Source organism: Mirounga angustirostris, unplaced genomic scaffold (genome assembly GCF_029215605.1).
Source record: "Mirounga angustirostris isolate CCGP_5_RB_7025 unplaced genomic scaffold, mMirAng1.0.hap1 SCAF_5, whole genome shotgun sequence".
NCBI classification, from domain to species: domain Eukaryota; kingdom Metazoa; phylum Chordata; class Mammalia; order Carnivora; family Phocidae; genus Mirounga; species Mirounga angustirostris.
The window spans coordinates 136,589,291-136,615,093 of record NW_026991713.1 but is presented as its reverse complement, the minus strand read 5'-3'; the positions used below and the strand labels follow the sequence as shown (position 1 = coordinate 136,615,093).

Sequence of the window (25,803 nt, the reverse complement as noted above, 5' to 3'; positions counted from 1 at the left end):
GGTGCAGGGTCTGGCCTTGCCCCAGAGGCCGGGGAAGGCTTTCTCTTTGGACCCTGGCCTCCCACAGAGCTCAGCGGGCTGGGGTCCTGGGCATCAGGGCTGACTTAATACTCCGATAAACAAGCTTTAATAATGTGTCTGCTAATAGGTTAATATCATTTTCCCCTTCCGAACAGAAACCCTCTGTTTGCCACAGGGCCCGTGACTTCTCGGATCTGATGAGCTGCCTGCTTTCACAATTTTGAAAGTCAGAAATGGCATGCTTGTGGCAGAAACACAGACAACCCAAACCCCACATTTCCCAACGGAGGCTGGGCAGGCCTTTTCAGATGTGGTGGTTCCCCTCCTGGCCTGACCTCCCGTCGGGGCCGGGCTCTGGGCTTCCCCGAGTGTCATGTGAGGCAGACACTGCCTGAGCGGCTGGACGCCACCCGACGGCAGGAGAGGGGCCCGGATGCCGGGGTGACCTCTGGGGGGGCGTGTCTGGTTTGTGATCCCTGCCCTGACCCATCCCGTCCCTGCCTCCCCCTGCCCCCAAGTGCCGGGAAGGTGTGACCTTCTGGTCACAGTGTGACCAGAACCACACTGTTGCCTCTGCCAGAGGTTTTACACGTAACTCTGCACCTTCACTTCCTTAAAGTCAGAGCTGCTTCACCACAAAACGTCTATCTGAAAATAGTACCAGGATGCCTGCACATGCAGTGAAATTATCAGTCTGCAGGTGACCAGGAGGTGAGACCGCCGAGCTGGAGCAGGTCCGGCCCTTTGGTTGGTGCACGGCTAGATAATGGAACCCAGCCCTGCTCGCCCTGAGCACCAGCTCTGACTGCCCACCTGCTCTGTGACCGGTCCTCCTGCTGCCCCCATGGTGCCCTGGGCTTTTCACAGGCTTGTACTAGTTACCGTTGCCATGTTTTAATCACAAAAGGATGGTCTCCTTCACCGCCTGCACCCCTCCTGTGTGTTATCACCATGCGGCTGGGTGAGGGGCTGTCTGAGAGGTAGCAGGCTCTCTGACCTGGAGGAGGTGCACCTGCTGTGTCCTGCTTTGGGTTTTATAACTTACCCGGAACTGGGGATTAGCAGCTTTGGTGTCAAGAAATCTGATAGTGCCGGACGGCTAAATCAATCCCACTGGTCTCTGTTGTCAGGTTTCCACAAGCACGAAGTGCTTGACCTTGCACGTTCTGACCTATTTTAGAAGGTCAGAGTTTGACCACCTCTTGCCAGAGACACGTGCAAAGGTGACTCTGAAGTCATGGGTTCCTTGAGCAGGAGTGGCTGTCGGGCCCTCCAGGCCAGGGCATCTGTGCCCCAAAGGGTCCTGGCGGGGGCCGAGTGGGGGCTGGGTGTGGGGGCGGGAAGGACTGCGGTGAACTTCCTGTAGCAGAAGAGTCATGATTCCTGAACTTTGAAAACCGCTGCCCACCCAGAGGACCTCTGGCCACCTCTTTCATGCTCACCTAGTCTTGCACGATGGCATTTACCAACTCTAACACTTGAGCAGTTCAGAGCTGACCTGTCTATGTGCTTGCCCTCAAGTTCTGTAAGCGAAATGCTTTAACTTACTAAGAAATAAGCCAGGAAGACAAAAATATGTATTTACTCAAGGCAGCAAAGCACGGGGAGAAGTCTCTGGTGTTGGTCACCGTGATATCTAGAAAATACTTTTGAAGGACGCTATCTTTGGTAGATTGTTTCCGCTGGTAGTTGGAGTGTTTGCCACTCAGTGAGCTCTTGACCCAGTAATTCAGGAAATCAGATGCAGAAAAAACCATTATCAAGTTGAGAAGACAGGTGCACTCATCAAACATACGTGTTCAAGGGGAAAAGCCCACTTGGCCATATAGCGCGGGACTATGATTTCTCTCTGGGTCTTTAATTTAAAAACCATATGTAGTATGAGATCTCTTATAAGAGAAAGCCACCCGCAGTGGACTAGCTCTGACTCTCCTCAGAACGGATTTAACAGGTGCCCAAAAACGCAGGTCACAGTGACCTCTAGATGCAGCAGTCTCTAGAGGAACAAACTGGAGACTACGCTGACTTTGCCTGTTGCTTAGAACCGTTTCAAACAAGAAGTCAAGCTGATTTCAGAGTTTGTGGCATGTTCCCAGATGTCACTGGACAGACGGCGCACTTGACCGTCTCCTGGGCTCATCGTGGGAATGAGGATCAACAAGCTGGCAGTGTTACTCGGGGTTAAAAACTCAGTGTGGCTTTGAAGGGTTTTCTGTGGTTTTTATTCCCGTGCGAGTCATCGAACTAACTCTGAAGGCAAATTCCAAGAAGTTCAGAAAATATTTTGGGCTCTGGCTGTATTGGGATAAAGTACTCAAGCCTCCAAAGAGACTTCCACAGAAAACAGCACATCCGAATTTATAAATTACAGTATATTTTTGTAAAATCAGTCTTCTTAATTTAGTAACCACTTCCTTGTAAGCGAAAGACCGCTGAAAATTGCAGCTGGGAGATCTTTTCTAGGGTTGCACGAGCTCCATGAGTCTGCAGATGGAGGGTGAGTCACTTCCTGCCGCGCCCAGGCGTGCGGTCAGGAGCACACTGTGGATACACTAATCACAAAAATCCCTTTATCGCTCGCTGTCCCAGGGTCTCTATGCCGCCCGACATAAAGGATCTTTGGAGAACGTTCTACGTTTCAAAATACGTGTTAGGATTTACAGAACAATTTTCCACGTTCCTGCTCCAGCAGTTTATACATGTTTTTATTAAGTCACTGTTTAGATGCTGAGCAAGAACCCTGAAGGCGAAGAGGGTTTTTGTGTTCCCAGCACGGCCCCTGTGGAGCAGCAGAAGCTGGGCACAGTGCTTGTCCGGGGGGCATGAGCTGCGGGAATCCTCCACGGGCCAGGGCTGACAGCCACATGCAGCAGAGACACCCCTGACAAGCTGGGGATGCTCCCCGGCCTCTGTGTCCTCGTCAGCCCTGCAGCGTCTGGGGCGGCCCCATCCCCTGGGTCCCCGAGGTGGAGTGTGCAGAAATCACTCCCGCAGCTGTGGGCGTCGAGAGGGTGTTCACATCCTATTTTTGCCAAAGCCTGTGGGTAGCACACTTCTCCACTCTGCCCCGCCTGGGACAGCCTCGCATACACCTGTCCTCCTGGCCTCAGGAGTAATGGTTTCTCTCGTCCTCAGCGCCATGTGCACAGGCTTGGGAGGTAAGACCTCATGCCTCTGCGTAGGGGCCGTGTCCGTGTCCGCAAGGTGGCCGAGGCTCTGGAAGCTGGAGTCAGCCTGCAGGCCCGCTCCCAAGTGGTGTCCCCGCCGACCAGGCCTCTTGGAAGTGAGCTCAGTCTGCCCCACTGTGGATGTGGGCTTGTTGAGTGCTGTATCTGCAGCAGGCCATGCTGTGGCATGCATGCAGAGTGATGGGGGCCATTCTTTACAGGAGCCTGGGAGTTTGCCACACTCGGTGAACTGGATCCTCCCTCTGTCTGTCCTCTCTCTGTCTGCCTGCCATCTAGCTATCACCTGGCTCTCTACCTATTTTTAATATTCTGTTGAAGATCCCTGGGACGCCCTTAGAAGCAAGGAGGGCTTGCTTTTGCAGCCTCTGTGCTTGGGGAGCTCACACACGGGGCCCCGTGTAGATACCGCTTCTCTTAAGAGCTCCCTTTCCAGGAACCAGGCCTGGATCAGATCACACTCCAGCTTATCACCCTCACCCTCCACAGTGACAAGCACAGCGGCTCAGTACTTTATATGGAGTGGGCTAAAAATGCACAACGCGCACCCTCTAAGGTTCACGGAGGTGCGTTTAGAAGGTGCGCGTCACTGCCCTGTGAAGACTGTGGGCCTGTGCTGGGGGCTCTGGAGCGTCAGAGCCCCAGAGTCACGTGCTCCGTGCAGGGGGCGCAGGGAGGCTGGCCAGCTCCAACCTGCACCTGCTCTCCGCTTCTCTGCTTCGTTCCAGGCCACCGGTCCCTTTGCTGGTTGTCACACGTAACACCTCTGTGACTGTGACATGCACAGGTTTATGTGTATTTATGTATATGTAACTATGTAGTAGAAAATATTACATAACTATAACCTATTAGATGTTATATACAATGTATGCTCTGTATAGTATATAAAATATATATTGGTTGTATTTGTAATAGTATATAGTGTATCAATATATTAGAAGTATGAAACTAGGATTATATATTGTATATAATATATTCCATGTCATATACAATGTGTAACTATATAACAAATATGTACAAATACAGACAGGGACACAGGTGTGTGTGTTGGTGGCCTAGTATTATGTGTGTGACAAATAGGAAAGAGGAGGGTGGCATGGAATGAAAGAGAAGAAAGAGAAGTTGAGAGCAGGTTCACTCTGTAGAATTTATAAAAGTATGTGTAGGGGCGCCTGGGTGGCTCAGTCATTAAGCATCTGCCTTTGGCTCAGGTCATGATCCCAGGGTCCTGGGATCGAGCCCCACATCGGGCTCCCTGCTCGGTGGGAAGCCTGCTTCTCCCCCTCCCACTCCCCCTGCTTGTGTTCCTGCTCTCGCTATCTCTCTCTCTGACAAATAAATAAAAAAATCTTAAAAAAAAAAAAAGTATGTGTAGATGTATTCTCTCTATAAAATATAGAAATAATTCTATAATACCGTGTTTCTTGATATAAAGATAATGTAGTAATGCGTTCTATGTATTGTATACAATAGGGTAATATGTGTTACATATTATTAAGATGTAACGTATTGACCCAGTGAGTCACGTAACATAGTAGCGCATTTTTGGCGGGAAGGACACTTGTAAGCCCAGGTGCATGCATCGACGGCCGTAAAGACACCTGTGCAGTTGATTAACTTCCACACACGGGTCTCTACTCCGTGGGCCATTTCCTTTTGAACAATCTTTATTTTTCCCTTCCTCTTGACCTTCACTAGATTAGGAGATCTGAATCCCCTGTAGCGATCTGTTAGGATAAACTTTCTAAATGGTTAGTGCCTATCCCCTTTGTAAGGTTAAATGTCCTGGAGAGAGTCACGCAGGTAGAGACGCTCGTGGATGTTTCTCGTGGATGTTTCCGGATCCCTTGGTCTTGTGTAGTCTGGGGGGGGAGCAAGATGCACCTGGAGTCGGAAGGTCGTGGTCCTTGGGTCTCCGGGCAAAAGTGCGTGCTCACATTCCGCACACTCACCGGCCCTTGGGGTAGTCAGCTGCTGCTAACTGGAAGGTAGGGCCGACTGATGGCTGTGCTTCTTTTCCGAAATCTGGTGTGTCTATCCAGAGCAGCATGGATCGCCCTGGCCAACTGAGGCCCCGACAGGAATGCCGTGTGATTGACACCACGGTTTGCATGCGAGTTTGGTAGATTACAAACCATTTTGGGGTAAGTTTCTCCCCTTTCAGGCTCTCAGGCACTGTCAGGTGATAAACTAGCTTACTCCCCATCGTACTGCGACGGGTCTGGCAAGAAGTTTCCCTTCACTGGAGATTCCATCAGGAGGCTTTTCTGCACACTGAAGGCTTAGAACGAGCACTCGTCTTGCACTGCTCCTAACCACCAGGCTCTTCGGGGCTCAGGGTCCTCATCCTTTGCATTTTACAGAATTCACAGATCCATCTAATATCTAATGTCTCACTAGGGTTTAACCCCGTTTTACAAGGATTCCCGTTCTCTTCCCCCAGGGTTACCAAGGCATGGTTGATGGTGGCAGAAACATTGTTGAAGCCAGTTGGGAGAGCGTCTCGAGCATTCTCCAAGTGGTACGTGCTGACTTCTAATACTCTGTTTCTCTAAAGTAAGTCCCGCTTTTAAAATGTTGGAAACCTTTTATGTGTAGGCTCCGGTAATACTTAACACGGATTAATGTGCTGCCTGGCGTTACTCTCACCTACTTACACGGTAAAAAACCAAAAACGCCACCTTAATTTGTCATTTCATTAACATTTTTAAAAAGCTTTTACATCGTGGAAACAGAGGATTATTCTTGCAGTAAAAAGTTACGTGTGACCTCTCGTGTTCCCTATGGTCCTTGTGGCGGATTTCGGGTTTGTTTTTGTTTTTTTTAAGACCAGATTAACATCGAGGCCGCCTCGGTGTGTTGGTGCTGTGTTCACAGCAAATACCCCCGCCTGTTGGATTTTTGAGAGTCACTTGGTGTCAGTGTAACAAAGCCTGGGAATGGTCCCTCCCAGGGCGGCAGGATTTAGTGGGAACCCAGCCTCCCGGTTCTGGCCTGAACCAGTTGGGGCTCATCGCTCTGGTGTGCACAGGAATGAGGCGAGTCTGGCTTCAGGCGAAACATTGGCTTACTTTGAATTTAAAAGAAACCTGCCTGATTGTTTCACGCCTATAAATTCCCCAAACATAGTAACCAAGGGAAGCCTCCTAATCCTCAGAGAGGCGGATTACATGGAAAGAATGGACTTGACGAAAAGTTCTTCACTCGTGGTTGGACCTGTTGAAAGGCATGTATTAATCTGTAACTCATATTGAGTATTTTTAAAATAGAAACCAAATTGGTACCATCCCACCGAAGGTGCCTAGTGTGACGGAAGGATGAATCAAATAAACGTGGCACGCAGATATAAGTGGACTGTATGCAGCCTGAAGAAAGGAAGGGACTCCTGCAGGCTGGGACGGCGTGGGCGGACCTCCAGGGCATTATGCTGAGTGAAATAAGTCAGACACAGAGAGACAAATACCTTGTGATCTCACTTACATGTGGGATCTAAAAAAGCTGAACTCCCGGAAACAGCAAAACAGTGGTTGCCAGGCGCTGGGGGAGGGGAAATGGGGACGCGCCGGTCACAGGGCACAAACTTCCAGGCTGAAGACCAGTGAGTTCTAGATCGAACCTACAAGCATGGCGACTGTGGTTAATAACACTGTATTGTACCTTTGAAAGTTGTTAAGAGAATAAGTCTTAGTTCTCAACACACATACACACACGTGCAGGTGACTGAGGTGATGGATGGGTTAGTGAACTTGAGTACGGTGATCATTTCACATAAATCCTATGTTTCATACCAGTGCTGCATAATAATTACAGTTTTGAAACTTTCTTAAATAGTAGACCTGGAAAGTTCTTACGACAAAAAAAGCTAATGATGTCAACTGATAAGTAGATCTACGAACCTTCTTGCAGTGATCACGTCACAGTGAGTGCATAGATCACATCAGCGCCTCACGCACCCACGCTCACACGACGTGCTAGGTCCGTCAGCCCGGTGGGGAGACGGTAGTGGGTGTACATGTGATTGCCCAGGGAGACAGGACTTGCAGGCGCCCCTGAGTGTGTGGGGGCAGGGAGGGGTGCCTCCTTTGCATTCCTCAGCTGTAGCTTCGCTCCTGGGGCCCCAAGCATGTGATCCCCTCAGTGTGGATGGGCTGCTGACGCAGCTCCCAGTTGTTAGAAATCACATGATCCTCCGATCGCTCTTGGTCGAAGCAAAGTCCAGAGAGCCAGCTTATCTTCGCTGTGTGCCCTGCACCTTCGGCCCCGGCCCCCCTCTGCTGTGCCCACAATGCAGACTCACCGCACTCGCTGTCATCAGCGCAGGCTCCCTTTGCAGGGGGAGCGCCTCGCCTTACGAAGTGAGCGTGTACCTGAAGGACGGCCCACAAATGCAGGCTTGATAAGCGCATCCGATAAGCGCACCCTGCTTTTTTCCAAGTGCAACTAGGAATCGTTCGTTTTTGAAAAACCAAATGTGGAAAATCACGACTTCTCACTCTCGGAAGTTTGGATGAGCCAACTTGAATTTTCTTGAGATTTAGCTTTCAAAAAGGGTGCAGCAGGGAGATGTGCAAAAAAGGAAAAAAATCCCTTTGGCTCACTGGTCTCTGTCTTGCCCGTACATATGGTGAACTCTGATGGTACCAGGGGCTGCTGGACGTGCTGCTTCTCTGGCCAGCGCTGCATCCATCTGAGGCTCGGGGGTGTGGGGTCAGCCGCCCCACGCTCTACCACTGCACCACAGGCCTCCTGCATGGCTGGGTCATCCTGCAGACTCTTCTCCTCTGCGTCTTTACCTGACGGCTGTCCCGGTCTCCTGACCCTCGCTGGCTCCCCGTGGGCATGATGTCCATGCCTTTGTCCATCGTACCCACCCTTGAGCGACTTAAAAGATTAAATGAGGGGAACCTAATTCTGCAAGTCCTGCACGTATACAGTGGTATTCACATGCGCTGAGCTCCCCCACTTCCTCTCCTGCGGGAAGAAAATAAACACGTGTGGTTTTGTTTGTTTTCCAGGGAGGGACCATTATTGGCAGTGCTCGTTGCAAAGCCTTCCGCACTCGGGAAGGTCGCCTGAGAGCTGCTCATAACTTGGTTCAGCGGGGCATCACCAACCTGTGTGTGATCGGCGGGGACGGAAGTCTCACGGGGGCCAATATCTTCCGGAAAGAGTGGAGCGGGCTGTTGGAAGAGCTGGCCCAAAATGGTACATCCCTGCCTCTGTGTGCTGCTCGTGTGGGTTTTCTGTTCCCTCCGTTCATTTTCCGTTCCCTTCAGAGAGCTCTGACCTCACACGTCCGCCCATCTGACTGTGGAGAGGCATGAGGGGGGACGGTGCAGGTCTTCCGCTCCACCACCCGGACACTTGACCCTGTGCCTCCGAGAACGATGAGTTCTGTGTTCCTGGTCCTGCCCCGTGCCAGGCACTGCCCACCCCTGGCACAGGTTCGGGGAGCGCTCCGGAGGGCCATCTGAGCTAGTAGGTCTCCTGGTGTGTCCCCACTTGGCAGAGGAGACCCAGGGGCGGAGGAGAGGGCACGCTGGGCTGCCCTTCACCGCCCCTCCCTGCTCCACCGGGGCTCCTGAATGTCCACTTGTTGCAAGACTTGAGCTGAGATGTAGCAAACGCTCTGCTGGCCGATCTGGTCGCGTCCCTTCTCAGGCCGTGGGGGCAGGATTCTCGAGAACCCCCTGTGTTCCGTGACCTCTGTCTTAGAAGGGTGGTGATCCGTAATTCCGGTTCAGCATAAAACGTGACAGTGGGAGCGAACTGCCTGAAGGAACAGCACCTTCATGAAGCCGTTGCCCCAAGCCTCTGAGGTCCGTTCAGGGACTGGAGGTGGGCCGTCGGCCGCCTGTGGCTCGAGTTAAAGGGCACCTGCTGCATACGGGCCTGCCGCAGGCTCCGCGGTGGCCCAGAGGGGTCGCTGCTGGGTCCCCGCCTGTGCCCCGCTGACGAGCACATCTGCCGACCGCGCAGTGTTTGCTGAGAGCCGGGAGGTAGATCCCCGCCGACAGCCAGCCCCACGCGTGTGAGAAACCAGCGTCCCTAAGTACCGAATTCTGTGACGGGGCCGCGTCCTCACTTGGAGGCACGCGTGCCCGAGGCCGTGGCCGGAGAGAAGTCGGGTTCGACCCGCCGGACGCCGGGCACAGGCCCCGCGCGCCCGTCCGGCCATCACGCCCTACATGTGCAGAATGAGGTGGTTCAGAAGCCAAAACTGCACGTAGGAAGCCAGTGTAGAACCCCAGCTTTCTCGACCCGGACGCCCTGTTTCTCAGCAGCCTGGCGCCCGTGGCGTCGGCGCGGCTCCCGGTCACGGCCGGTGCTGGTTTCCCATGCAGGCGAGATCGACAAGGAGCAGGTGCAGAAGCACGCGTACCTCAACGTCGTGGGCATGGTGGGTTCCATCGACAACGACTTCTGTGGGACCGACATGACCATCGGCACCGACTCCGCCTTGCACAGGATAATCGAGGTTGTCGACGCCATCATGACCACCGCCCAGAGGTGACAGATGCGTGGGAGCCCGGGGAGGGCCGTGGGGTTAGATGTGCTGCGGTGTAGACGTCCGTGCCCGCCCTTCCCGGCTCTCCAGACCGGTGTTTTGATACAGTCTTGTTACTGAATGTTAGAAACCAGAGCAAGAAAATGGTTTCCCATTGACTTTTTATTTTCAACTGTAAAAGGTTACTCCTGTCCCTGATTTTAGGAGACAAAAGTGTTTGCTGGAGGGAAGACAAAATAATCCTAGCAGGAAGTCCTGTGCAAGGTCTGCGCGCGGCAGGACTGGATGTGGCCCCTTGTCCTCTGGCGCACTTGGCGCCTGAGGGCCCCGGGGGCGTTGGGGGAGCCCAGCGGTCGTTCCTAGCACCTGGAGTGCTCCCCGCCCTGCAAGCGCATAGCCCGGGCCGGCTCCCTATCCGGCGTGAGCTGCGTGTGCTGAGCGACGCGGCCGGTCCTGCTCCTCGGGAGGAGCCTAGAGGTGTCCTGGGAGTGCGCGTGTGTGCGGGAGAGCGAGCGCTCGCTCTAAAGTGTGTAGCTTCAAAGCCCCTTTGCGCGCAAGAGCTCGAAATGCTAGCACGGTGGCATCTGCTTTTGTAGAAAATGGGCCCTTTTTGGAAGCTTAGGTGCCGGCCATTACCATGAAGCAGGCTTTCCACCCTGCTTGTCAGTCAAAGTACTTCCCTGTTTGCTTTTCATGCGGTTCCCAGGGGTGGTAAGTGGATGTTTCCTTTGTCTCTTTTCCAGCCACCAGAGGACCTTTGTTCTCGAGGTGATGGGGAGACACTGCGGGTACGTATGTGTAGATGCAATTTGGATGGTGAGCACCCTCAGCTTGGCCCCCTCGAGAGCCCTGTGCCCCACAGGACAGACGCCCCCAGGCGGGAGCCCACTGTTGCCAATGCACGCTCATGTCCCGACTGCCCGGGGCCACCTCCGAGCTGTGGCTGCCCGGCAGCAGCCTTCCAAAATCGGTGCCGTTTCCGAATAGGTACCTCGCCCTGGTGAGCGCCCTGGCCTGTGGAGCGGACTGGGTGTTCCTTCCGGAATCCCCACCAGAAGAAGGCTGGCAGGAGAATATGTGCATCAAGCTGTCCGAGGTAACGTGCGTTCTGTGTCCCTCGACTGCCGGTGCCTCTGACCGCCGTGTGTAGCAGCCTGTGGGGGTCCCAGTCTGGATGGAAACTCTGTAGTTCTCAAGTGAGTCCAGGCTTGTCACGTAGGGTCTGCATTCACTGGCTCTTCACGTGCCCGGCTGCCCCCAGTGTCACAAAGGGGTGCAGTAGAGAAACCCCCAAAGCTTTGTATTCCACACAAAGCAGCAGCTGAAGGTTGAAGTAGTCTTAAGTAGAGATGATGGCTGTTAAGAGAAATCGGAGTCGGGGAGGAAATCCTGTTCCGTCTCCACTCACCAGTGTGAGCAGACACGTGTTTTGACCGCAAGCCACTCCTGGGCTGAGCCGTCCCCACCTCGCTGGGCGTGCGTCAGGTATGGTGGTGGATGGGGTACTCTGGACCAGGCCTTTCCTTCTGTTTGTGGTCTGGGGTTGCCTGTGTTCCCCCCTCAGCATTATTAGTGGAGGACACGTTGCCCTCTGGGAAGGCTTCTCAGGAGGACATACGAGCTTAGCTCCTGGGACAGAAATCCCAGCGTGGGGTGCATTTCCCAGCCACGTCATCACCGTCCTGCAGGTGCATAATGTAAGCATGTGGCACGGCTAGTTACGGCTGCATTCAGCAAGCACACACACTTTGCAGGTAGCCAGGTCACGTGTGCATTGCCACCACCTTCAGGTGACAGGTTCTAAGAAAGGAACTTGAGCAACGTACCCAACAAGCTTTGCTGACCCAAACGTGATGTAAAGAACTGCTGGTGAACGCCATAGCTTTGCTGGGAAGAATCGTGCCCATGGGAAGGTGGGGCTCAGCTGCGGAAGACCGGTGAACGCAGGAATGCCCCAAGTCCCAGTATTAACCGTGGACGTAATAAATCCACTCATTGTTTCTTGGTTCCGACCTGGGGACATGGGCCAGCTGGTGTGGGGTGATTCGTGGCTGGCTGCGTGACATTAGGGGTGGCACTGGCCTTAGACGGGGCGTGTGTGGCTCTGAGAACATGCATTTAATCACCAATCCTGCGGGGGCGGTGCCTGTTCCCGCCGGCCATCCTTCCTCCCCGCTGACAGCCCCAGGCCTGGTCCAGGGCAATGCGGTCACCGGCCAAGTTCTGGCGGCAGCCCTTGGGGACGGGGAAACACGCCCTTGATCCGAGACCGTGCATAGCGGTCACAAGGTCAGGGTAAGGTGGTAGGGCTGAGGCCCTATTTGGTTTTTAGGTGCTGAGTTTTGGATTTGGCCATTGTTTCCGTATCTGTGTGGTCTTGTCTGCAAACCTCCTTGGGTTTCAGACTTCATGAACAAGCTAGCACAAGAACAAGAAAGAGTTGGGGTCCCCGCATTAAGTGCTGGCGGATGTAAGGCGGATGGCTTGGACTCCCTTGTGCAGAAACACTTGATCTCGTCGTATCTGTAATTAATTTTTATTGGTTGTGGATGTAGCACTGTAAGAATTTTTCCAAATATCTTGTCAGGTAAGTTGGCCTAGGAAGCAAGCCTCAGAGCATGCCCCAAATCCGAGGCATTTTGGTCTAAAACAGGAAAGGCCTCTCTGAGGCATCACAGGTCCTAGGGTTGGGCCTCGGCTCTGCCACCTGCAGGGTGACCTTGGGCAGATGACCCACATTCCCAGGTCCTGAGTTCCTCAGGCCCCTGGTGCTGTCATGAGGACTCAGGGAAGGAATGCGTGCAGGTGTGGACATGGGAGGCGTCCGCACACCTGTCCAGGCACGGCGGCTTATCTTCCCACGGGCATGTGTAGACGACTCTTGTTCTGTAACCCTCTGGAATACTATGTTTTACGGATGCGTGTGGCTCCGTGGCCTAGTCCCGTATTCATGGACACGTCACATTCACTCTTTTTTTTTTTTTTTTTCACATTCACTCTTGTAGCTGCATCTTTACATCTCTTAGGAAGTATTTCTGACTAGTAAGCTCTTCGAAGTGGAGCACATTTATATCAACGTAAAAGCCAGCACCACACAGCAGATGTGCTTGAGGTGCCCTGCGGGGACCGGGCGAGCCTGGCCAGAACCAGCCAGCAGGGCGGCACGGGCCTGGCGGCCTCAGGCCCTGCCTGCGCTGGGGCTCACAGTCCCCACGGGAGGAGGGTCTTGGGACGGGATAGAGAACAGACTTGCTGAGAGTGATTTCCGGGCGTCGCGGGATGACGGCCGCCGTGAGCCTGTGGGGACGACAGATGTGGGCACCATGCCGGTCCGGCCGGGCCCGCGCAGGTGCGCCTCCACCTCTGCGCTCTCCTCTGCACCCCTCCTGCCTCCGGTGCAGGCCTGGGGCTCCGTGCTCTGACAGCAGTGGCCGGCCTTTGTGGCCGGGCTCACGGTGGGGTGGCGGGAAGCTCTGGCTTCCGAGGAGGTTGGAAGCCTGGTTTGCAGTATAGACACGCTGCAGGGCCCATGGCTGAGCTCATTGCCTGCTGGGGCCAAATGGCAAAGGAGCATGGCCCCCAGCCCAGGGCTGCCTGGCTGCTGGCCTGCGTCTGGGGTGATCTGACGGGCCCCTCCCGCCCCTGCTTCCTCCAGCTTCGTGCCCACAGTGCCTTGACCTGCCCCGCCGGTTGGAAACCCTGCTTGCGAAGTTAGGTGACAATTTCTACCTGGCAAGAGGCCAGTTCACCTGGGGCGAGGGGCCCTGGATTTGTTTGTTGTTAAAATGGTTTAGGTGTTTGAGGGTGTTCATTTTCTGTTTCCTCCAGAACCGTGCCCGGAAAAAAAGACTGAATATCATAATTGTGGCTGAGGGAGCCATAGATACCCAAAATAAACCTATTACCTCTGAGCAAATCAAGGAGGTGAGTGTGTCCGATTTTGCAGTTCTCCTCGGGCGCCAGCCTGGAAACGGGAGAGGGTAACGCGGCTGGCAGGGTTCGAGTTTGGAACGTTGTATTATTATCATGAAAACACTTTCTGTTCTTCCTGATATTTAAAGATGTTTTCGTAATGACTCACGACTTTAACGGCATGGGTCTCTTGAAGTTCCCGCCTTATTGTCGGGAATATTCCCCGAGGCCTCGGAGCCGCCCGTCAGTCGGGGAGATGCAGCGGGATGGGGGGCGGGGGTCCCAGTGCTGGGCATCAGCTGCCCCCGCCACGGATAAGGCTCAGGGGCTGGGGGGTGCACCCTCCGTGCTCTTGCAGGCGAGAGCGCCTGTTAGGCATGCGCCCATGCTGCACCCGGCCCCGCGGAGGGGCCCCCCCGGAGGCCCCGTTGCTGCGCGGCTCGCTCGAAGGTGCTGGCTCGTCGCACCAGCCCCGGGGTGGGCGGGACGGGCCAGGCTCTCCAGTTAGGCAGGTGGCTCCGCACGCTCCAGACGGGACACCGGGGAGACAGACCGCCAGACGGGCAGGCAGGCTCTGGTTGAAGCCGTCCATCACAGCGAAGGACGTTATCCGCTTGGCTTTGCAAAGTGGTTTCTCTCCTTTCCCTAACCAGCCGAGTGCCTGAGCCCCGAACGTGGGGAGCTGTGTGAAGGCGCTCGGCCAGTACCGAAAGAAGCAGTAAGGGCCAAGGTTTTCTTTCCCACTCCAGCGAAGCTGAGCGTGAATCCTGGACTCGGGGGGCCGCAGGCTTCATGGAACCCCCACCCCGTTTTTATAGAGGAGGAGGTGAGGTCTGGGGAGGATGGGGCCTGGCCCAGCTCTCGTGGGGCCCAGCCCGAGGGGGCGCCGTGGTTGACCACAGCGTGCTTTTCAGATTCAGCTGTACCAGCTTAAGGGGCTGCCGGGAAACGTCTGCATTTCCATAAAATATCACGGATATCGTGTCCTTTTTTAAAAAATCATGTTACTTATGTTCATTTGCAAGGTAGGAGAGACAAAGATTTTATTTGATAATAAAAGCGTTCTTTTTAAGAAAAACTTCAGCTCACCATTAAGCTGAACATCCTTTTAGGAAGTGAAATTTAGAAACTAGAATTTTTTCCCACGTCGGTGTGAAGCGAAGAGTAGAGAGACCTCTGGGGCGCCAGCACCCTGCACGAGGTGACCCCCTGCATTACGTGCTGTGTTTCCTGTAGCTCGTGGTCAAGCAGCTGGGATACGACACGCGGGTGACCATCCTTGGACACGTGCAGAGAGGTGGGACTCCTTCGGCCTTTGACAGGATTTTGGTGAGTGAGGATGGAAATGGTCAGGTGCCTTCCCCTGGGAGTGAGGAGGAATGGTTTGTCACAAAGACCGTCCGGCTCAGAGCGTCTCTGCCTGCAGTGTAGGTGGCCCGTCCTGGACATGCTAACTGTGCTCGGCCCCCAGTCACACAGATGCTGGGAGACCCCCAAACCTGGGGGGTGAGGGTGGCAGGGACTCTAGAGAACACAGCCTGCGTGCAGGTGTCTAGCCCAGGCCCCAGGTCAGCAGAGGCCCAGTCCAGTTTCGTGGGTGTTGGTGTTGGGTGCCCTCCGTGCCTCTGACCTTCCCCTTCACTCCCCTGTGCCAGCCACTTCCTAGTGGGGCCGAAATGTCCTTGTTGGAGGTGGGTTAAAAGTAAGCAGGTGGACTGTCGGTAGCTCTTCGGGACGCAGTTCAGGAGGATGGGAGGCAGGTTGAGTCCCTCTGAACACTGTGGGACAGGCTCTGCTCACGGATGCGTCTGCTGGGGCCACCGAGGTCGTGCCTCTGAGGAGCCGGTGGCGGGAGGGCATGCTGCCTTGGCCTTTGACCTTGTCTTTGACCTTCGCGATTGTCCTTTCCAGGCTAGTCGCATGGGGGTGGAGGCCGTGGTCGCCCTTCTGCAGGCCACCCCAGAGACCCCGGCCTGCGTGGTGTCGCTGAGCGGGAACCAGGCTGTGCGCTTGCCGCTGGTGGAGTGCGTGCAGATGGTGAGTTCCGGGCATCCCCGCGCTCACTGAGGAGTCTGGTGCGGCTTCACTGAGCTCCCCCAAGGCACAATGTCGTGGGTCTGGGGCACATGGACTAACCTCCGCGAAGGTGAGGTCAGTGTGTCGGGAGGGAGCGTGTGCAGACGAAGAAGACGCGGAGGAACACGGGTCTGTGGGGCCCGTCCCGGGGGCGAGGTGGACGGGGCTGGAGCTCTGCGATTTCAGCTGCTCCTGCCCTCCTGTCCCTGAGGACCTTCCGACCAGAGAAGAGGCCGTGGGGCGGCTAATGCAGGTGACATCCTGATGTGCCCCAGCCTCCTTCAGGCCCGGGAGGGGGTGCCCCTGGACGTAGGGAAACGGGCTGTGGTTTTCCAGGTCACTGGCCACCTGAGGAGGTGGCAGCGAGTCACATTAGATGCCGTCCCTGTCTTTATTCTCCAAAGCCTATCCGCGACCGCCCTTTTCTTGGCCTTTCCGGCAGCTCTGAGTGAACGTACTGTGTAACCTAGACAGAGAGGTGATTACGTAATCACGTCCGGGGACTTGTTGAAAGTAGCCATAGAAACACGCTTTCCAGAAGGCTTTGGGGGTGAATAAATGTGCGTGCACGAGCGTGTGCGGCTGCAGGTGCGTGTGCATCTGCTATCTGTCAAGGGCCTGGCACGTTCCTCTCCCCAGTGACGACAGGGGGTCGGGGGTATTTTTCTTAGCGCACAGATGAGGGAGCTGACGTTCAGAGGGGAATAACTTGCCCAAGATCCTCACGTCGAGAGGGGCGGAGGCGGGCGTGAGCGCTTCCCCAGGGCTGCCGGCCCCCCGCACCACCATCCCCCCCACAGCGGCCCCCCGGCCCCTCGAGAGGCCGGTTCTGTCATGCTTCTTCCTCACCAGAATCCAGTGAGGAGTTGCTCAGAAGGCTGCCTGTCTAAGAGCCTGGTTTCGCTCTGGCTTTGCTCTCGGGGATTTCAGGATCTCCCTCCCCAGCTGGCTGTGCCCACCCCCATCCTTGTTCCCAAGCTGCCCGAGCCGCGCAGGCCCAGGCAAGTTCCTCGCAGCCGGCACTGGCTGTGACTTGCTGACCGTGGGCTGCCAGGCTGGAAGGTTCGGCGCGAAGCGGGCGGGCAGGAGCCGCGGAGTGCGGCAGCTCTGCTCATCCACAGACGTGGGAGTCTTGACACGTTCTCTCTTCCTTATTTGTTTGAAGACCCAGGACGTGCAGAGGGCCATGGACGAGAGGAGATTTAAGGACGCCGTGCGGCTCCGCGGGAGGTGACTATCCGGAGGGCTCTGCGTTCTCGGGCTGGCACTCTCTCGTGCTCCTTCGGTCCGAGCGCACAAAGTTGAAGGCTGAGACAGGCCGCGGGGCGCCGCTCTGTGGCCCGAGGGCCCTGATGGGTAGCTGGTCTGCTTTCTGGCCAGTGGGGCTGTTGAGAGCTTAGCGAGGTGCAGATAGAAAGGGGTTCGTGGCTGGCATTTTGAGAAAGACGCTGGAGTGCACAGAAGACCAGGTCTCTCAGCCACACGCACAGCACGCACCGTCGTAACTGGAAATACCCGGGGCCCTGGGGACGTGGGGTGGCGCCCCGAGCAGGTGCGTGCTGTGTGTGTCCGGCACAAGCCACCCTCCCAGGGGAGCCCCTCACGCTCTGCCCGCCCTGTAACCTCAGGCCCAATGGCGCCCTTTCCTTCCAGGAGCTTCGAGAGCAATCTGAACACCTACAAGCGGCTCGCCATCAAGTTGCCGGATGATCAGATCGTGAAGGTAGGGGACGCTGCGCTGTCCCGAGAGCCACCCCCATGTTCCCCGCGGACCCGCGCCTCTGGGCTCCCGGGCTGCGCACCCACCATGCGCTTGGTGGTGTGTGCGGCGCGGACACGGCCTGCCCTCCCCTGTCTCGCAGAGCAACTGTACCGTGGCCATCATCAACGTGGGGGCGCCCGCCGCCGGGATGAATGCCGCCGTGCGCTCGGCCGTGCGCGTGGGCATCTCAGACGGGCACAAGATGCTCGCCATCTACGACGGCTTTGAGGGTTTTGCCAAAGGCCAGGTGAGTCCCTGGGGGACGTCGTGGGGAACGGAGGACTGCCCTTCCTCGGCCGCAAACCTACGGCTCTGTGAAGAGGTGGACACGGTTGCTGCTCTTTGGGACGCCTTCTGCTCTGGATCCATCCTGGGGTTCGCGCTCTGGGCCCTGCAGGGATGCTCTGCGTGGAACGCACCACCGGTTTTGTCCCGGGGCCACTGGGGCCGTGGGGGCCGTGGGGGCCGTGGGGGCCGTAGGGGCCGGCCTTCGCGGGGAGGGGCCAACAGAGGCTATTGTGCCGTTGGAGGGGGCGCGGCCAGCAGGCACTCAGATGAGAGCTGGTGGAAAGAGCGAGCACACACTTCTTGTGTGCTTACTGTGTACGCTCAGTACTCCTACGAGGTCTGCAAACCCGAGATATCAGCCCCGTTCTCCTTACGCAGAAACGGAGGGGCACAGAGACACTAATTCTGTGTCACATGCTGCAGGAGCTTAGTGTGGTTGAGGCTGCAAGTGTGTCCTGCCGGACCGTATTTACTCACCCGATCACCCAGCAACACCCTGAGTTCTTACCCTGGGGAAGCCAGCTGGTGCAGAAAGCAAAGCCCCTCCGCCGGGTTGTAGCTTGGGGAGGGAGAGGATGGTGAGCGAGCAGGGGGAGCACGGCCTGGCACCGCGGGCAGGGACCCCACTGCACAGACGCCCAGAGGAGGGAGGGGGTCTGCCCTGGGACCCTGTGGACACACGGCCCCGGGAAGGGATCTCAGACTGGAGACGGAGGTGCTGCGTCATGTCCATGAGGACGTGCAGGCCGGGCCAGGACAGCACCAAGGCCCAGAGGGGCTCGGGACGGCGGGCTCACGCTGCTGCTGGAGCAGCAGAGTGGGGGAGTGGACGGGGACGGGGCCAGGAGGCTGGTAGGTGATTGGAAGGAGTTTGGCTCTTGCTTGGAGAAGACAGGAGGGTTTTGAGCAGGACGGGACCCATGGAGGGGGGGACTGGACGCCCAGGGGGAGGCGTCCGGGGAGCAAGCAGGGTTGGGCTCGGGGTCTTTAAGAAGTGCAGGCAGAAGACCGGAGTTTGGGAGGAATTGGTGCACAGAGCAGACCCCCAGGTTGGCGCCCGTGTTGGCAGACGCGACCTTTGCTCCTAGGAGTGGGGAGGGGGCCGGCGCAGGAGACGGCGTGTGTGCGCGCCTAGCTGGCCTCAGCTGCGCTCTTTAGATTTCTTCCAATTTTTAAATAAGTTTCCCTTTAGGTCAGTAAAGAAAAACAGTCTCTGTTTTTCTTGCATTCCCATGGGTAGAGCTTGGCCAGCCGAGGTCTGGATCTGATCTGCGTGGCTGGGGGTACGCGGCAGAAGAGCTGGGCCCGGGCGTCCTGGGTTCTGACCCGCTCAGTGTCAGGACGGGGGAGGGGTGGGCTCCCGAGCGCCTCGCAGGCTTCTGGGGCGGCGGCCCTGCTGAGGGTGCAGACCCGGGAGCCGTCTGCACAGCTGACCCCCCCGTTCGTTTGTCGCTCCCCAGATAAAGGAGATCGGCTGGGGGGATGTCGGAGGTTGGACTGGCCAAGGAGGCTCCATTCTCGGGACCAAACGGTAATTCCCCCGTCTCGATTCTGACCCGCTCTTAGGAAGGAGAAGGACCCCCCATCCTAGAGGAGTAGCTGGTGCAGAAAGTGCGGCTGGCTCACCTGCCAGCCCCCCGCCCTGTGAGCGGCCCGGCTCGTGCCCTGGAACAGAGACGAGGCACGTGGCTTACAAATATTCACAAGCTTTTATAGTGCATTTTTTTTTCTGATGAGGCATTAGGATTCTTTTAAGGTCCAACAACTGCACAGCTGAACGTTTGTTCCAGTTTGTGTTGTTTTTGTTTTTGTTTTGTTTTAAACAGACTCTCTGCAGACTTGCTTTCCCAGCTCCGCTCTCCGGCCTGGGTGCCGCTCGTGGGGGCTGCAGGGCTTGGCCCGGGGCTGGGGGCCGGGCGAATGGGGTTGGGGAGGCACAGCGGGTGCTGGTGGGGTGTCACCCGCTGTGCAGGGTCTGTCCAGCCTCACGCCTTCACTGAACTGTTTCTAGCACGCTGCCTGGGAAGTCTTTGGAGGACATTGCCATACAGATGCGAAAGCACAGCATCAACGCGCTGCTGATCATCGGTGGATTTGAGGTACGTCCCTGTCTCTGGGCACCTGCTGGTTCGTCCATGCTGGAGGTTTGGGGGGTGAGCGTGGGCAGGCTTCCGGCAAGCACAGTGCAGTGGGCGGGGGGCGGTAGCCCCTGGGCCCCGGGGGCCACTGCAGGAGCCGAGTTGGGGCACAAGCATGGGACTCCCTACCTGGGATGCATCTGTCCACTGAGTTCTCATGCGTTTCAAGTCTGCAGAAATGATGATCTCTCAAATTCAAGGCCCAATGGCCATCAGAGAGCAGGGCAGTTGCGTGGCCCTATCACTTCCGATTGCATGTTGGACCGCAGACCTAAATTTTTTTTATTCACCCAAGATCGGTCCCCTAATAACCTTTCCACTTGCTTTAAAGAAAACATGAGGACCTCAAATAATGAGACCCTTGCCCACAGGAGATGTGGTGTCGCCTCTGTGTGACGCGGTCTGGTGACCCTAACGCCTTCCCGTGGTTTTAACGGCCCCTCCGCTCCCCTCCCCCCCCACACCTGCACGCCGCTGACAGGCTTACCTGGGACTGCTCGAGCTGTCAGCTGCCCGGGACAAGTACGAGGAGCTCTGTGTCCCTATGGTTATGGTCCCCGCCACGGTCTCCAACAATGTGCCGGGCTCCGATTTCAGCATCGGCGCAGACACCGCCCTGAACACCATCACCGACGTAAGTCTGTGCGGTCAGCAAAGCAGGTGCTGCAGACGCTAACCCGGAGGGTGCCTGGCCCGCTTTTATTTGCCGTGCACTAGAGACTGTGAAACCTGGGCTTGTTTCCAGAAAAATCTTTTTTCTTTCCTTTTTCTTTTTAAAGCCTGACCATCTCTAATCCAATGCCCAGAGTTGTTTTATCACCACCTCTTGTCCTGTGCCGCGGCCGGGATGATGTGTCCCTGCCGAGGCCCATCGATCAACACAGAGCATCTGCAGCCCAGCTCGTTGTGGGCTAGGGTTTTGTGATTTGGATAATCATTGAAGTTAGGTTTCTTTTGGCTGGGCCAAACTGACTTCACTCCCATAACATTATTTATTAATTTTTTAAAGATTTTATTTATTTGAGAGATAGTGACAGAGAGTGAGAGAGAGCAGAAGCGGGGGGAGCAGCGGGCGGCGGGGGGAAGTTGACTCCCCGCGGAGCAGGGAGCCCGATGTAGGGCTCCCGGGATCATAACCGGAGCCGAAGGCAGACGCCCAACCCACTGAGCCACCCAGGTGCCCCAGCCCGTAACGTAATTTATTACGACAGATCCTGGGTCTGATGGCCCCTGCATGGATGTTTGAGGCTAGAACCTGAGCTGAGGATTCTCTAATTTTGTTCACCGACCTGAACCCACCAGTGGCCTCCATCCTACCTGTGGCTCCAGCCACGAGCACCATTCTCCCTGTTGTAACTTGGGGACTCTAACTCACATCTGAAAGATCCCTGACGCCCTGTTAGTTGTTTTGGTCAAAAGGCAGTAACACAACAGAAATGCACTTGTGTTACCATATTTGTGAGTCACACTGGGGAAACGGCATGGGAGCTCAAAGCACAGTAACCAACGGGATACATTTCTTCTTTTTAATCTGGCGTCTGAAATTTTCCAGTAAATTCTCCAGTCTTTATTTTCCTTGTGGGACACAGATCCCATGAATGTTTTTCTAGGATTTTTTTATTCTTAACCCCATGGGAACAAATTTGTCTCTAGTGCTGGTAAATAAAAGAAATGCTTTTTAAATAAAATTCAAATGGTAAGTAATGCTTAGCACTTGCTTTTTTGTGTTTTGTTTTGCTTTTCTGAGCTTCTTCAACTTTGTGGTTTCTTTACTAAAAAACCCTGCCCCACGTCTCCTGTGTGTCCACACTGGAGCGTCCCTGTCTGCACTACTAACCTGTGGCCGGGCCGTTGAGCCCACTGTCCTGGTGATCATTGCTCCTGCTTTGGCTGGTGTGAAGCAGTTCTGCTCCTGATCGGGCTCCAACCTTCGTGGAAGGGTCACTGTCCCTCCCTGTGCATGACCGTTGTCCAGGCTTTCCTGCTTTTTTCTCTGCCTTTGGCTGGAGTTTGCATCTGCTTATGCTCAGTGGAAGCAACTGCAAGTTCATGTTTCCTAATTGTCACCTGCTCTGACCCTCCTGGGGGTGGGGGTGGATCGGGACTCGGGACTTGTCCTCGGCAGGGCCTGGCCCCGGTTGGCGTTCACCTCCCTGTGACACGAAGCCAGGAGCCTTCCACTTCAGAGTTGCAGGTTCCTCTGCTACAAAACATGGTTTCCAGGTTATAAAGATTAGATATAAAAAATATGCAGAACCTCTAAATGATCCGCTTTGCTCCCCTTGGAGGGATTTGGAAATCTGTTATATGATCTTTTAAATCTGGTTTCTCATTCGTTTGATTTTCTCCCACCAGCTGCCCAGTTGCAAGGTCGGCAGCTTTGTGTCCATGCCGGTGCCAGACCCACCCTCACTAGGCGAGCAGGTGTGCGGGTGTGCCGAGGCCCCGAGCCCACGGGTGGCTAGGGACCCGTGGTGAGTCGGGTGCTCAGGGTGACCTGGGTAAGAGCTTCGACGCCCACGCCTGGGCCTGCTGAGCGTGTCCTGGTAGGGACGCGGGTACGGGCACGGCATGTGGACATCGCCGGGTTTCTTGTAGGGTTGTGTTTGTGCAAGCCAGAGTGAGGTTGTGTGTTGCTTAGGAGGTTTGGATCTGGGTTGGAACCCGGCGGGGCTGGCTGCATAGAGGGGAGCGGCAGGCTGGAAACGTGCCATAGGGGGCTGAGGTGACGGGGCACAGGGCGCTCTGCGTCCCTCCTGATCTGCTCCGGAGGGACCAAGCACCCGTGAGTTCAGTGCAGGTTCGTGCGCCTGCCCCAGGAGCTCCTCCTGGCCACATGGCTGGCCGCCCGGAGCGCTGGGATTCTGCCCCTGGGGCACGTCGGCGATGCCAAGGATGGTTTCGGTCGGCAGAATCGGCTGTGGGGGCACCGCTGGCACATGGTGGGTAGAGGCCCAGCTGCTGCTGACCCCCACGACCTCAGCACAGCCCCAGCTCAGCCCCACTGCAGGGAGCCATCGGCCCCAGTGTCCGCAGTGCCGAGGCCCCTGACGTGTCGCGTTCTTGGGCGCTTCCGTCACTGTCCTCAGCGATGACGTCCTCCATGTCTGTGCGTACGCTCGGCTTACCCGTGCATCACTCAGAACAGGCCTCTGTGCATCTCGTGTGTCGTGGAGGCTGCAGTGACTCTGGGCACCTCTGAGCAGGGGTTCAGAAAGCCGTCCCGCCACGGCTGCGCGCTCGCAAGGGGGCTGCGTTGGCGTCCCCAGAACTAGCACACGAGCCATCCCGCTCCGAGCTGAGCCCTGTGGTGCCGAGGAGGCTGGAAGGGTGGCTGCCCCGTTAGGAGCTCAAGGAGATGGGAGCCAGGGTTATTTCCCCCCAAGGTGTCTTGTCTTTTCTTGGTGTTCATGCAGGGGTGTTGTGTTGTAAATCCTGTGCGCTCAGAGCCCGAAGCGGAGGTCCGCGTTGCTCCCCGGACTTTGGGCCCGACGTCCCCTCCAGCCCTACCCCTGCTCCCTCTCCTGGCAGGGCTGCCCCCATCCCCACTGGAGGGTCCCAAGAGTTTTCCTGGAGATTGAGGGAAAGTTCTTGTGGTTATGGGATGCCGGATTTAGAGATGCTGACCGCCCTCCTGGCCCTGTGACTCCCAGGGACAGCCAGCTGCACACCTACCCACGCTGGCACTCCATACGGGGCCCCGAGCTGGACCTGGGGCCGGAAGGCAGGGAGGGTCCATGCGGGGACAGGGGGGCAGGCTGAGGTGGAGGAGGGCAAAGGCAGAGGGGCTGCGAGGCAGGGGAGTGACCCCCTCACCTGCCTCCTGGCCGCTCCCTGGACTAACCCACCATAGGCCACAGGCCCGCCATCCACACGTCCTCGGGCCACAGGCCCCTGGGACCCGATGTGTTTTGGGGAAACATGGGGCCATGGAGAGCATGGGCCTCTCCGGGAGGCCTGGGCCGTCCCCCTTCATCCGTGTGCACTCCTGCCACAGCACTCGGTGGTCACGCAGGGGGGTAAGTACAGCCCTACAGGGGTCCGTGCACCTGCGGGTGGTCTCTCAAACCGCCCAGCCGTACAGCGAGCCTGGTGGGTTCGGGGACGGTGGACGGTGGGCCTGTGTCCACTAATGAACACTTGGACTAACACTGAGGTGGGGACCGCAAACCTCTGCCTGCGTGCTTGCGAACAGCCCCGTTCTTTGACCTCGGAGGCAAACACATTTACCTTGGGGTCCCCGAGCAGTGCTGGGGCTCAGGCCGCTCCATGCTGTTGTGTCAGGCTGGGAAGGGCTTGGGGAAGAGCAGGGGTGCACCCTGCCGGGCTCTCCAGCCCAATGACTGCTTGTCGCCCTCTGGGCTGCCTTTCACGCCGGTGCCGGGGTCCCTGCTGAGGCCGAGCCGGCAGGGCCCCGCGCCCCCGTGGACCACACGAAGCTGTCAGGCTGGCCTGGCCCCGATTATGCTCCCACCCAATTGGCCTCCCTCGGGGCTTCCGAGCTGCCAAGAAAGGTTCGTCCGCCACTAACATGGCCCCTCCCCCGGCTCCTGCTTTGCTGCCTGCCTGCTTGCGTCCCCTCCTCCTGGAGGCCTGTGCCCCATGGCAGCATCCCCACTCCCGCAGTGCCCCTCGCTGCAGACCCAGAGCTCCCACGGCCCTGGCCCCGTGGACGCAGCTCACAGGGGGGTCCTGGGGAAGTCCCGCTGACCGCCCGCACCGCTGCTTCAGGCTTTCGAGAGCGCCATTCTGTTCGCTGATGTGCGCGACCGCCACCAGGAGTTTTGTGTTCCCATTTGCGTCCTGCCGGCCACCATTAGCAACAGTGTCCCAGGCACGGACCTGAGCATGGGCTCTGACACTGGCCTCAATGCCGTGGTGGAGGTAAGAGGGCCCCGTGGCTCCATCAGGCCGGGCGCGGGGGGTCTTTCTCTTCCCCACCTGATGCTGCAGAAGGAATGAGCCACAGTTAGGATTCCTTTCGTGGTCCATTAGTGGGAGCTCATAGCGTAGGGAGAGCCTACCACCCACTGTCAGCTGGAATGAGGACGGTCCTCCAGCACTCTGGGTGATGTGTTCTTGCACACCCCAAAACAAGAGGCCCTGGTCTCTTGTGGGCTGTGTCCAGGAGGCTTGCGCTTGTGCTCGGGGGGATGGCCAGCCCGGACGTGGGGTGTGTGCAGGGATTTGGGGCCTGTGATTGTGAAAGCTCTGGGGGAGAGTAGGCACGTCTGCAGCTTGGACACGCCCTTGGTTGTGCAGGGGGAGGCTCGGCTCCCGGGGACGGCCCCCCATCCTCGGGGGTCCGGCAGGTCCCTGCACTGGGCACTGACTGGTCTGTGGGGTCCATGTGGGAGCCAAGGACTTCCGGTAGCACAGCGGTGGGCTGCTATGGGGTGCGGTCCTCCCCTAACAGGAGGAGGGAAGTGGCCAAGGGTGGGCCGTGTTCTTGACATTCACGTCCCCTGGGCTCCAGAGACACCTGTTCAGCAGACACCTGATTCTCAGGAACATCCCCGTCCCGGTCCACGGGCTCTTTCCTGTCTTCACTCTGTTCTGAGCTCCACCTTATCTTTTCACACGACTTAGGTTTTTAAAACACGTGTGATAAAATGTTAGCAGCGTTGGAACTCTGACTCCCGAGTTTCGAGTCCAGTGGGGCCATGCCCAGAGACTGTGCTGGGAGAATCATCCGGCTGCCGCTGCAGACGTCAGTGCTCCCGGATTCCTCGCTGTCCCCCCAAAGGCAGAGCACCCCCTCCGTGTACCCCCAGTGCAGGGTGGGGCTGCCGTCCGTGCTGAGGCTTTGTCAGTGCTGGTTTTAGTAACTGAGGGGAGCATGGCTGCAGTTGCCGGGTTAGGACCTGGTGCGTCTGGGGCCCGCTGTCCCCCGGCCATCTCCCGGGAGCGGGA

At 56.8% G+C, this 25,803-nt stretch overlaps 1 protein-coding gene across 2 annotated transcripts in view; it reads left to right on the top strand.

The window, feature by feature from the left end:
* The window catches only part of PFKP (phosphofructokinase, platelet), a 49,398-nt gene that overhangs the window by 16,098 nt on the left and 7,497 nt on the right, over positions 1-25,803 (top strand). Inside the window, exons 3-17 of one of the 2 annotated variants that reach the window (XM_054507387.2) lie at positions 5,650-5,727; positions 8,222-8,411; positions 9,551-9,716; positions 10,458-10,502; positions 10,702-10,810; positions 13,543-13,638; positions 14,863-14,955; positions 15,538-15,663; positions 16,868-16,932; positions 17,356-17,425; positions 17,565-17,711; positions 19,213-19,283; positions 19,764-19,851; positions 20,372-20,524; positions 24,622-24,774. In XM_054507387.2, coding sequence (XP_054363362.1) covers positions 5,650-5,727; positions 8,222-8,411; positions 9,551-9,716; positions 10,458-10,502; positions 10,702-10,810; positions 13,543-13,638; positions 14,863-14,955; positions 15,538-15,663; positions 16,868-16,932; positions 17,356-17,425; positions 17,565-17,711; positions 19,213-19,283; positions 19,764-19,851; positions 20,372-20,524; positions 24,622-24,774 — 1,650 coding nt within the window. The remainder of the gene's footprint in view (positions 1-5,649; positions 5,728-8,221; positions 8,412-9,550; positions 9,717-10,457; positions 10,503-10,701; positions 10,811-13,542; positions 13,639-14,862; positions 14,956-15,537; positions 15,664-16,867; positions 16,933-17,355; positions 17,426-17,564; positions 17,712-19,212; positions 19,284-19,763; positions 19,852-20,371; positions 20,525-24,621; positions 24,775-25,803) is intronic. The other variant, XM_045874497.3, reaches the window with a different exon arrangement.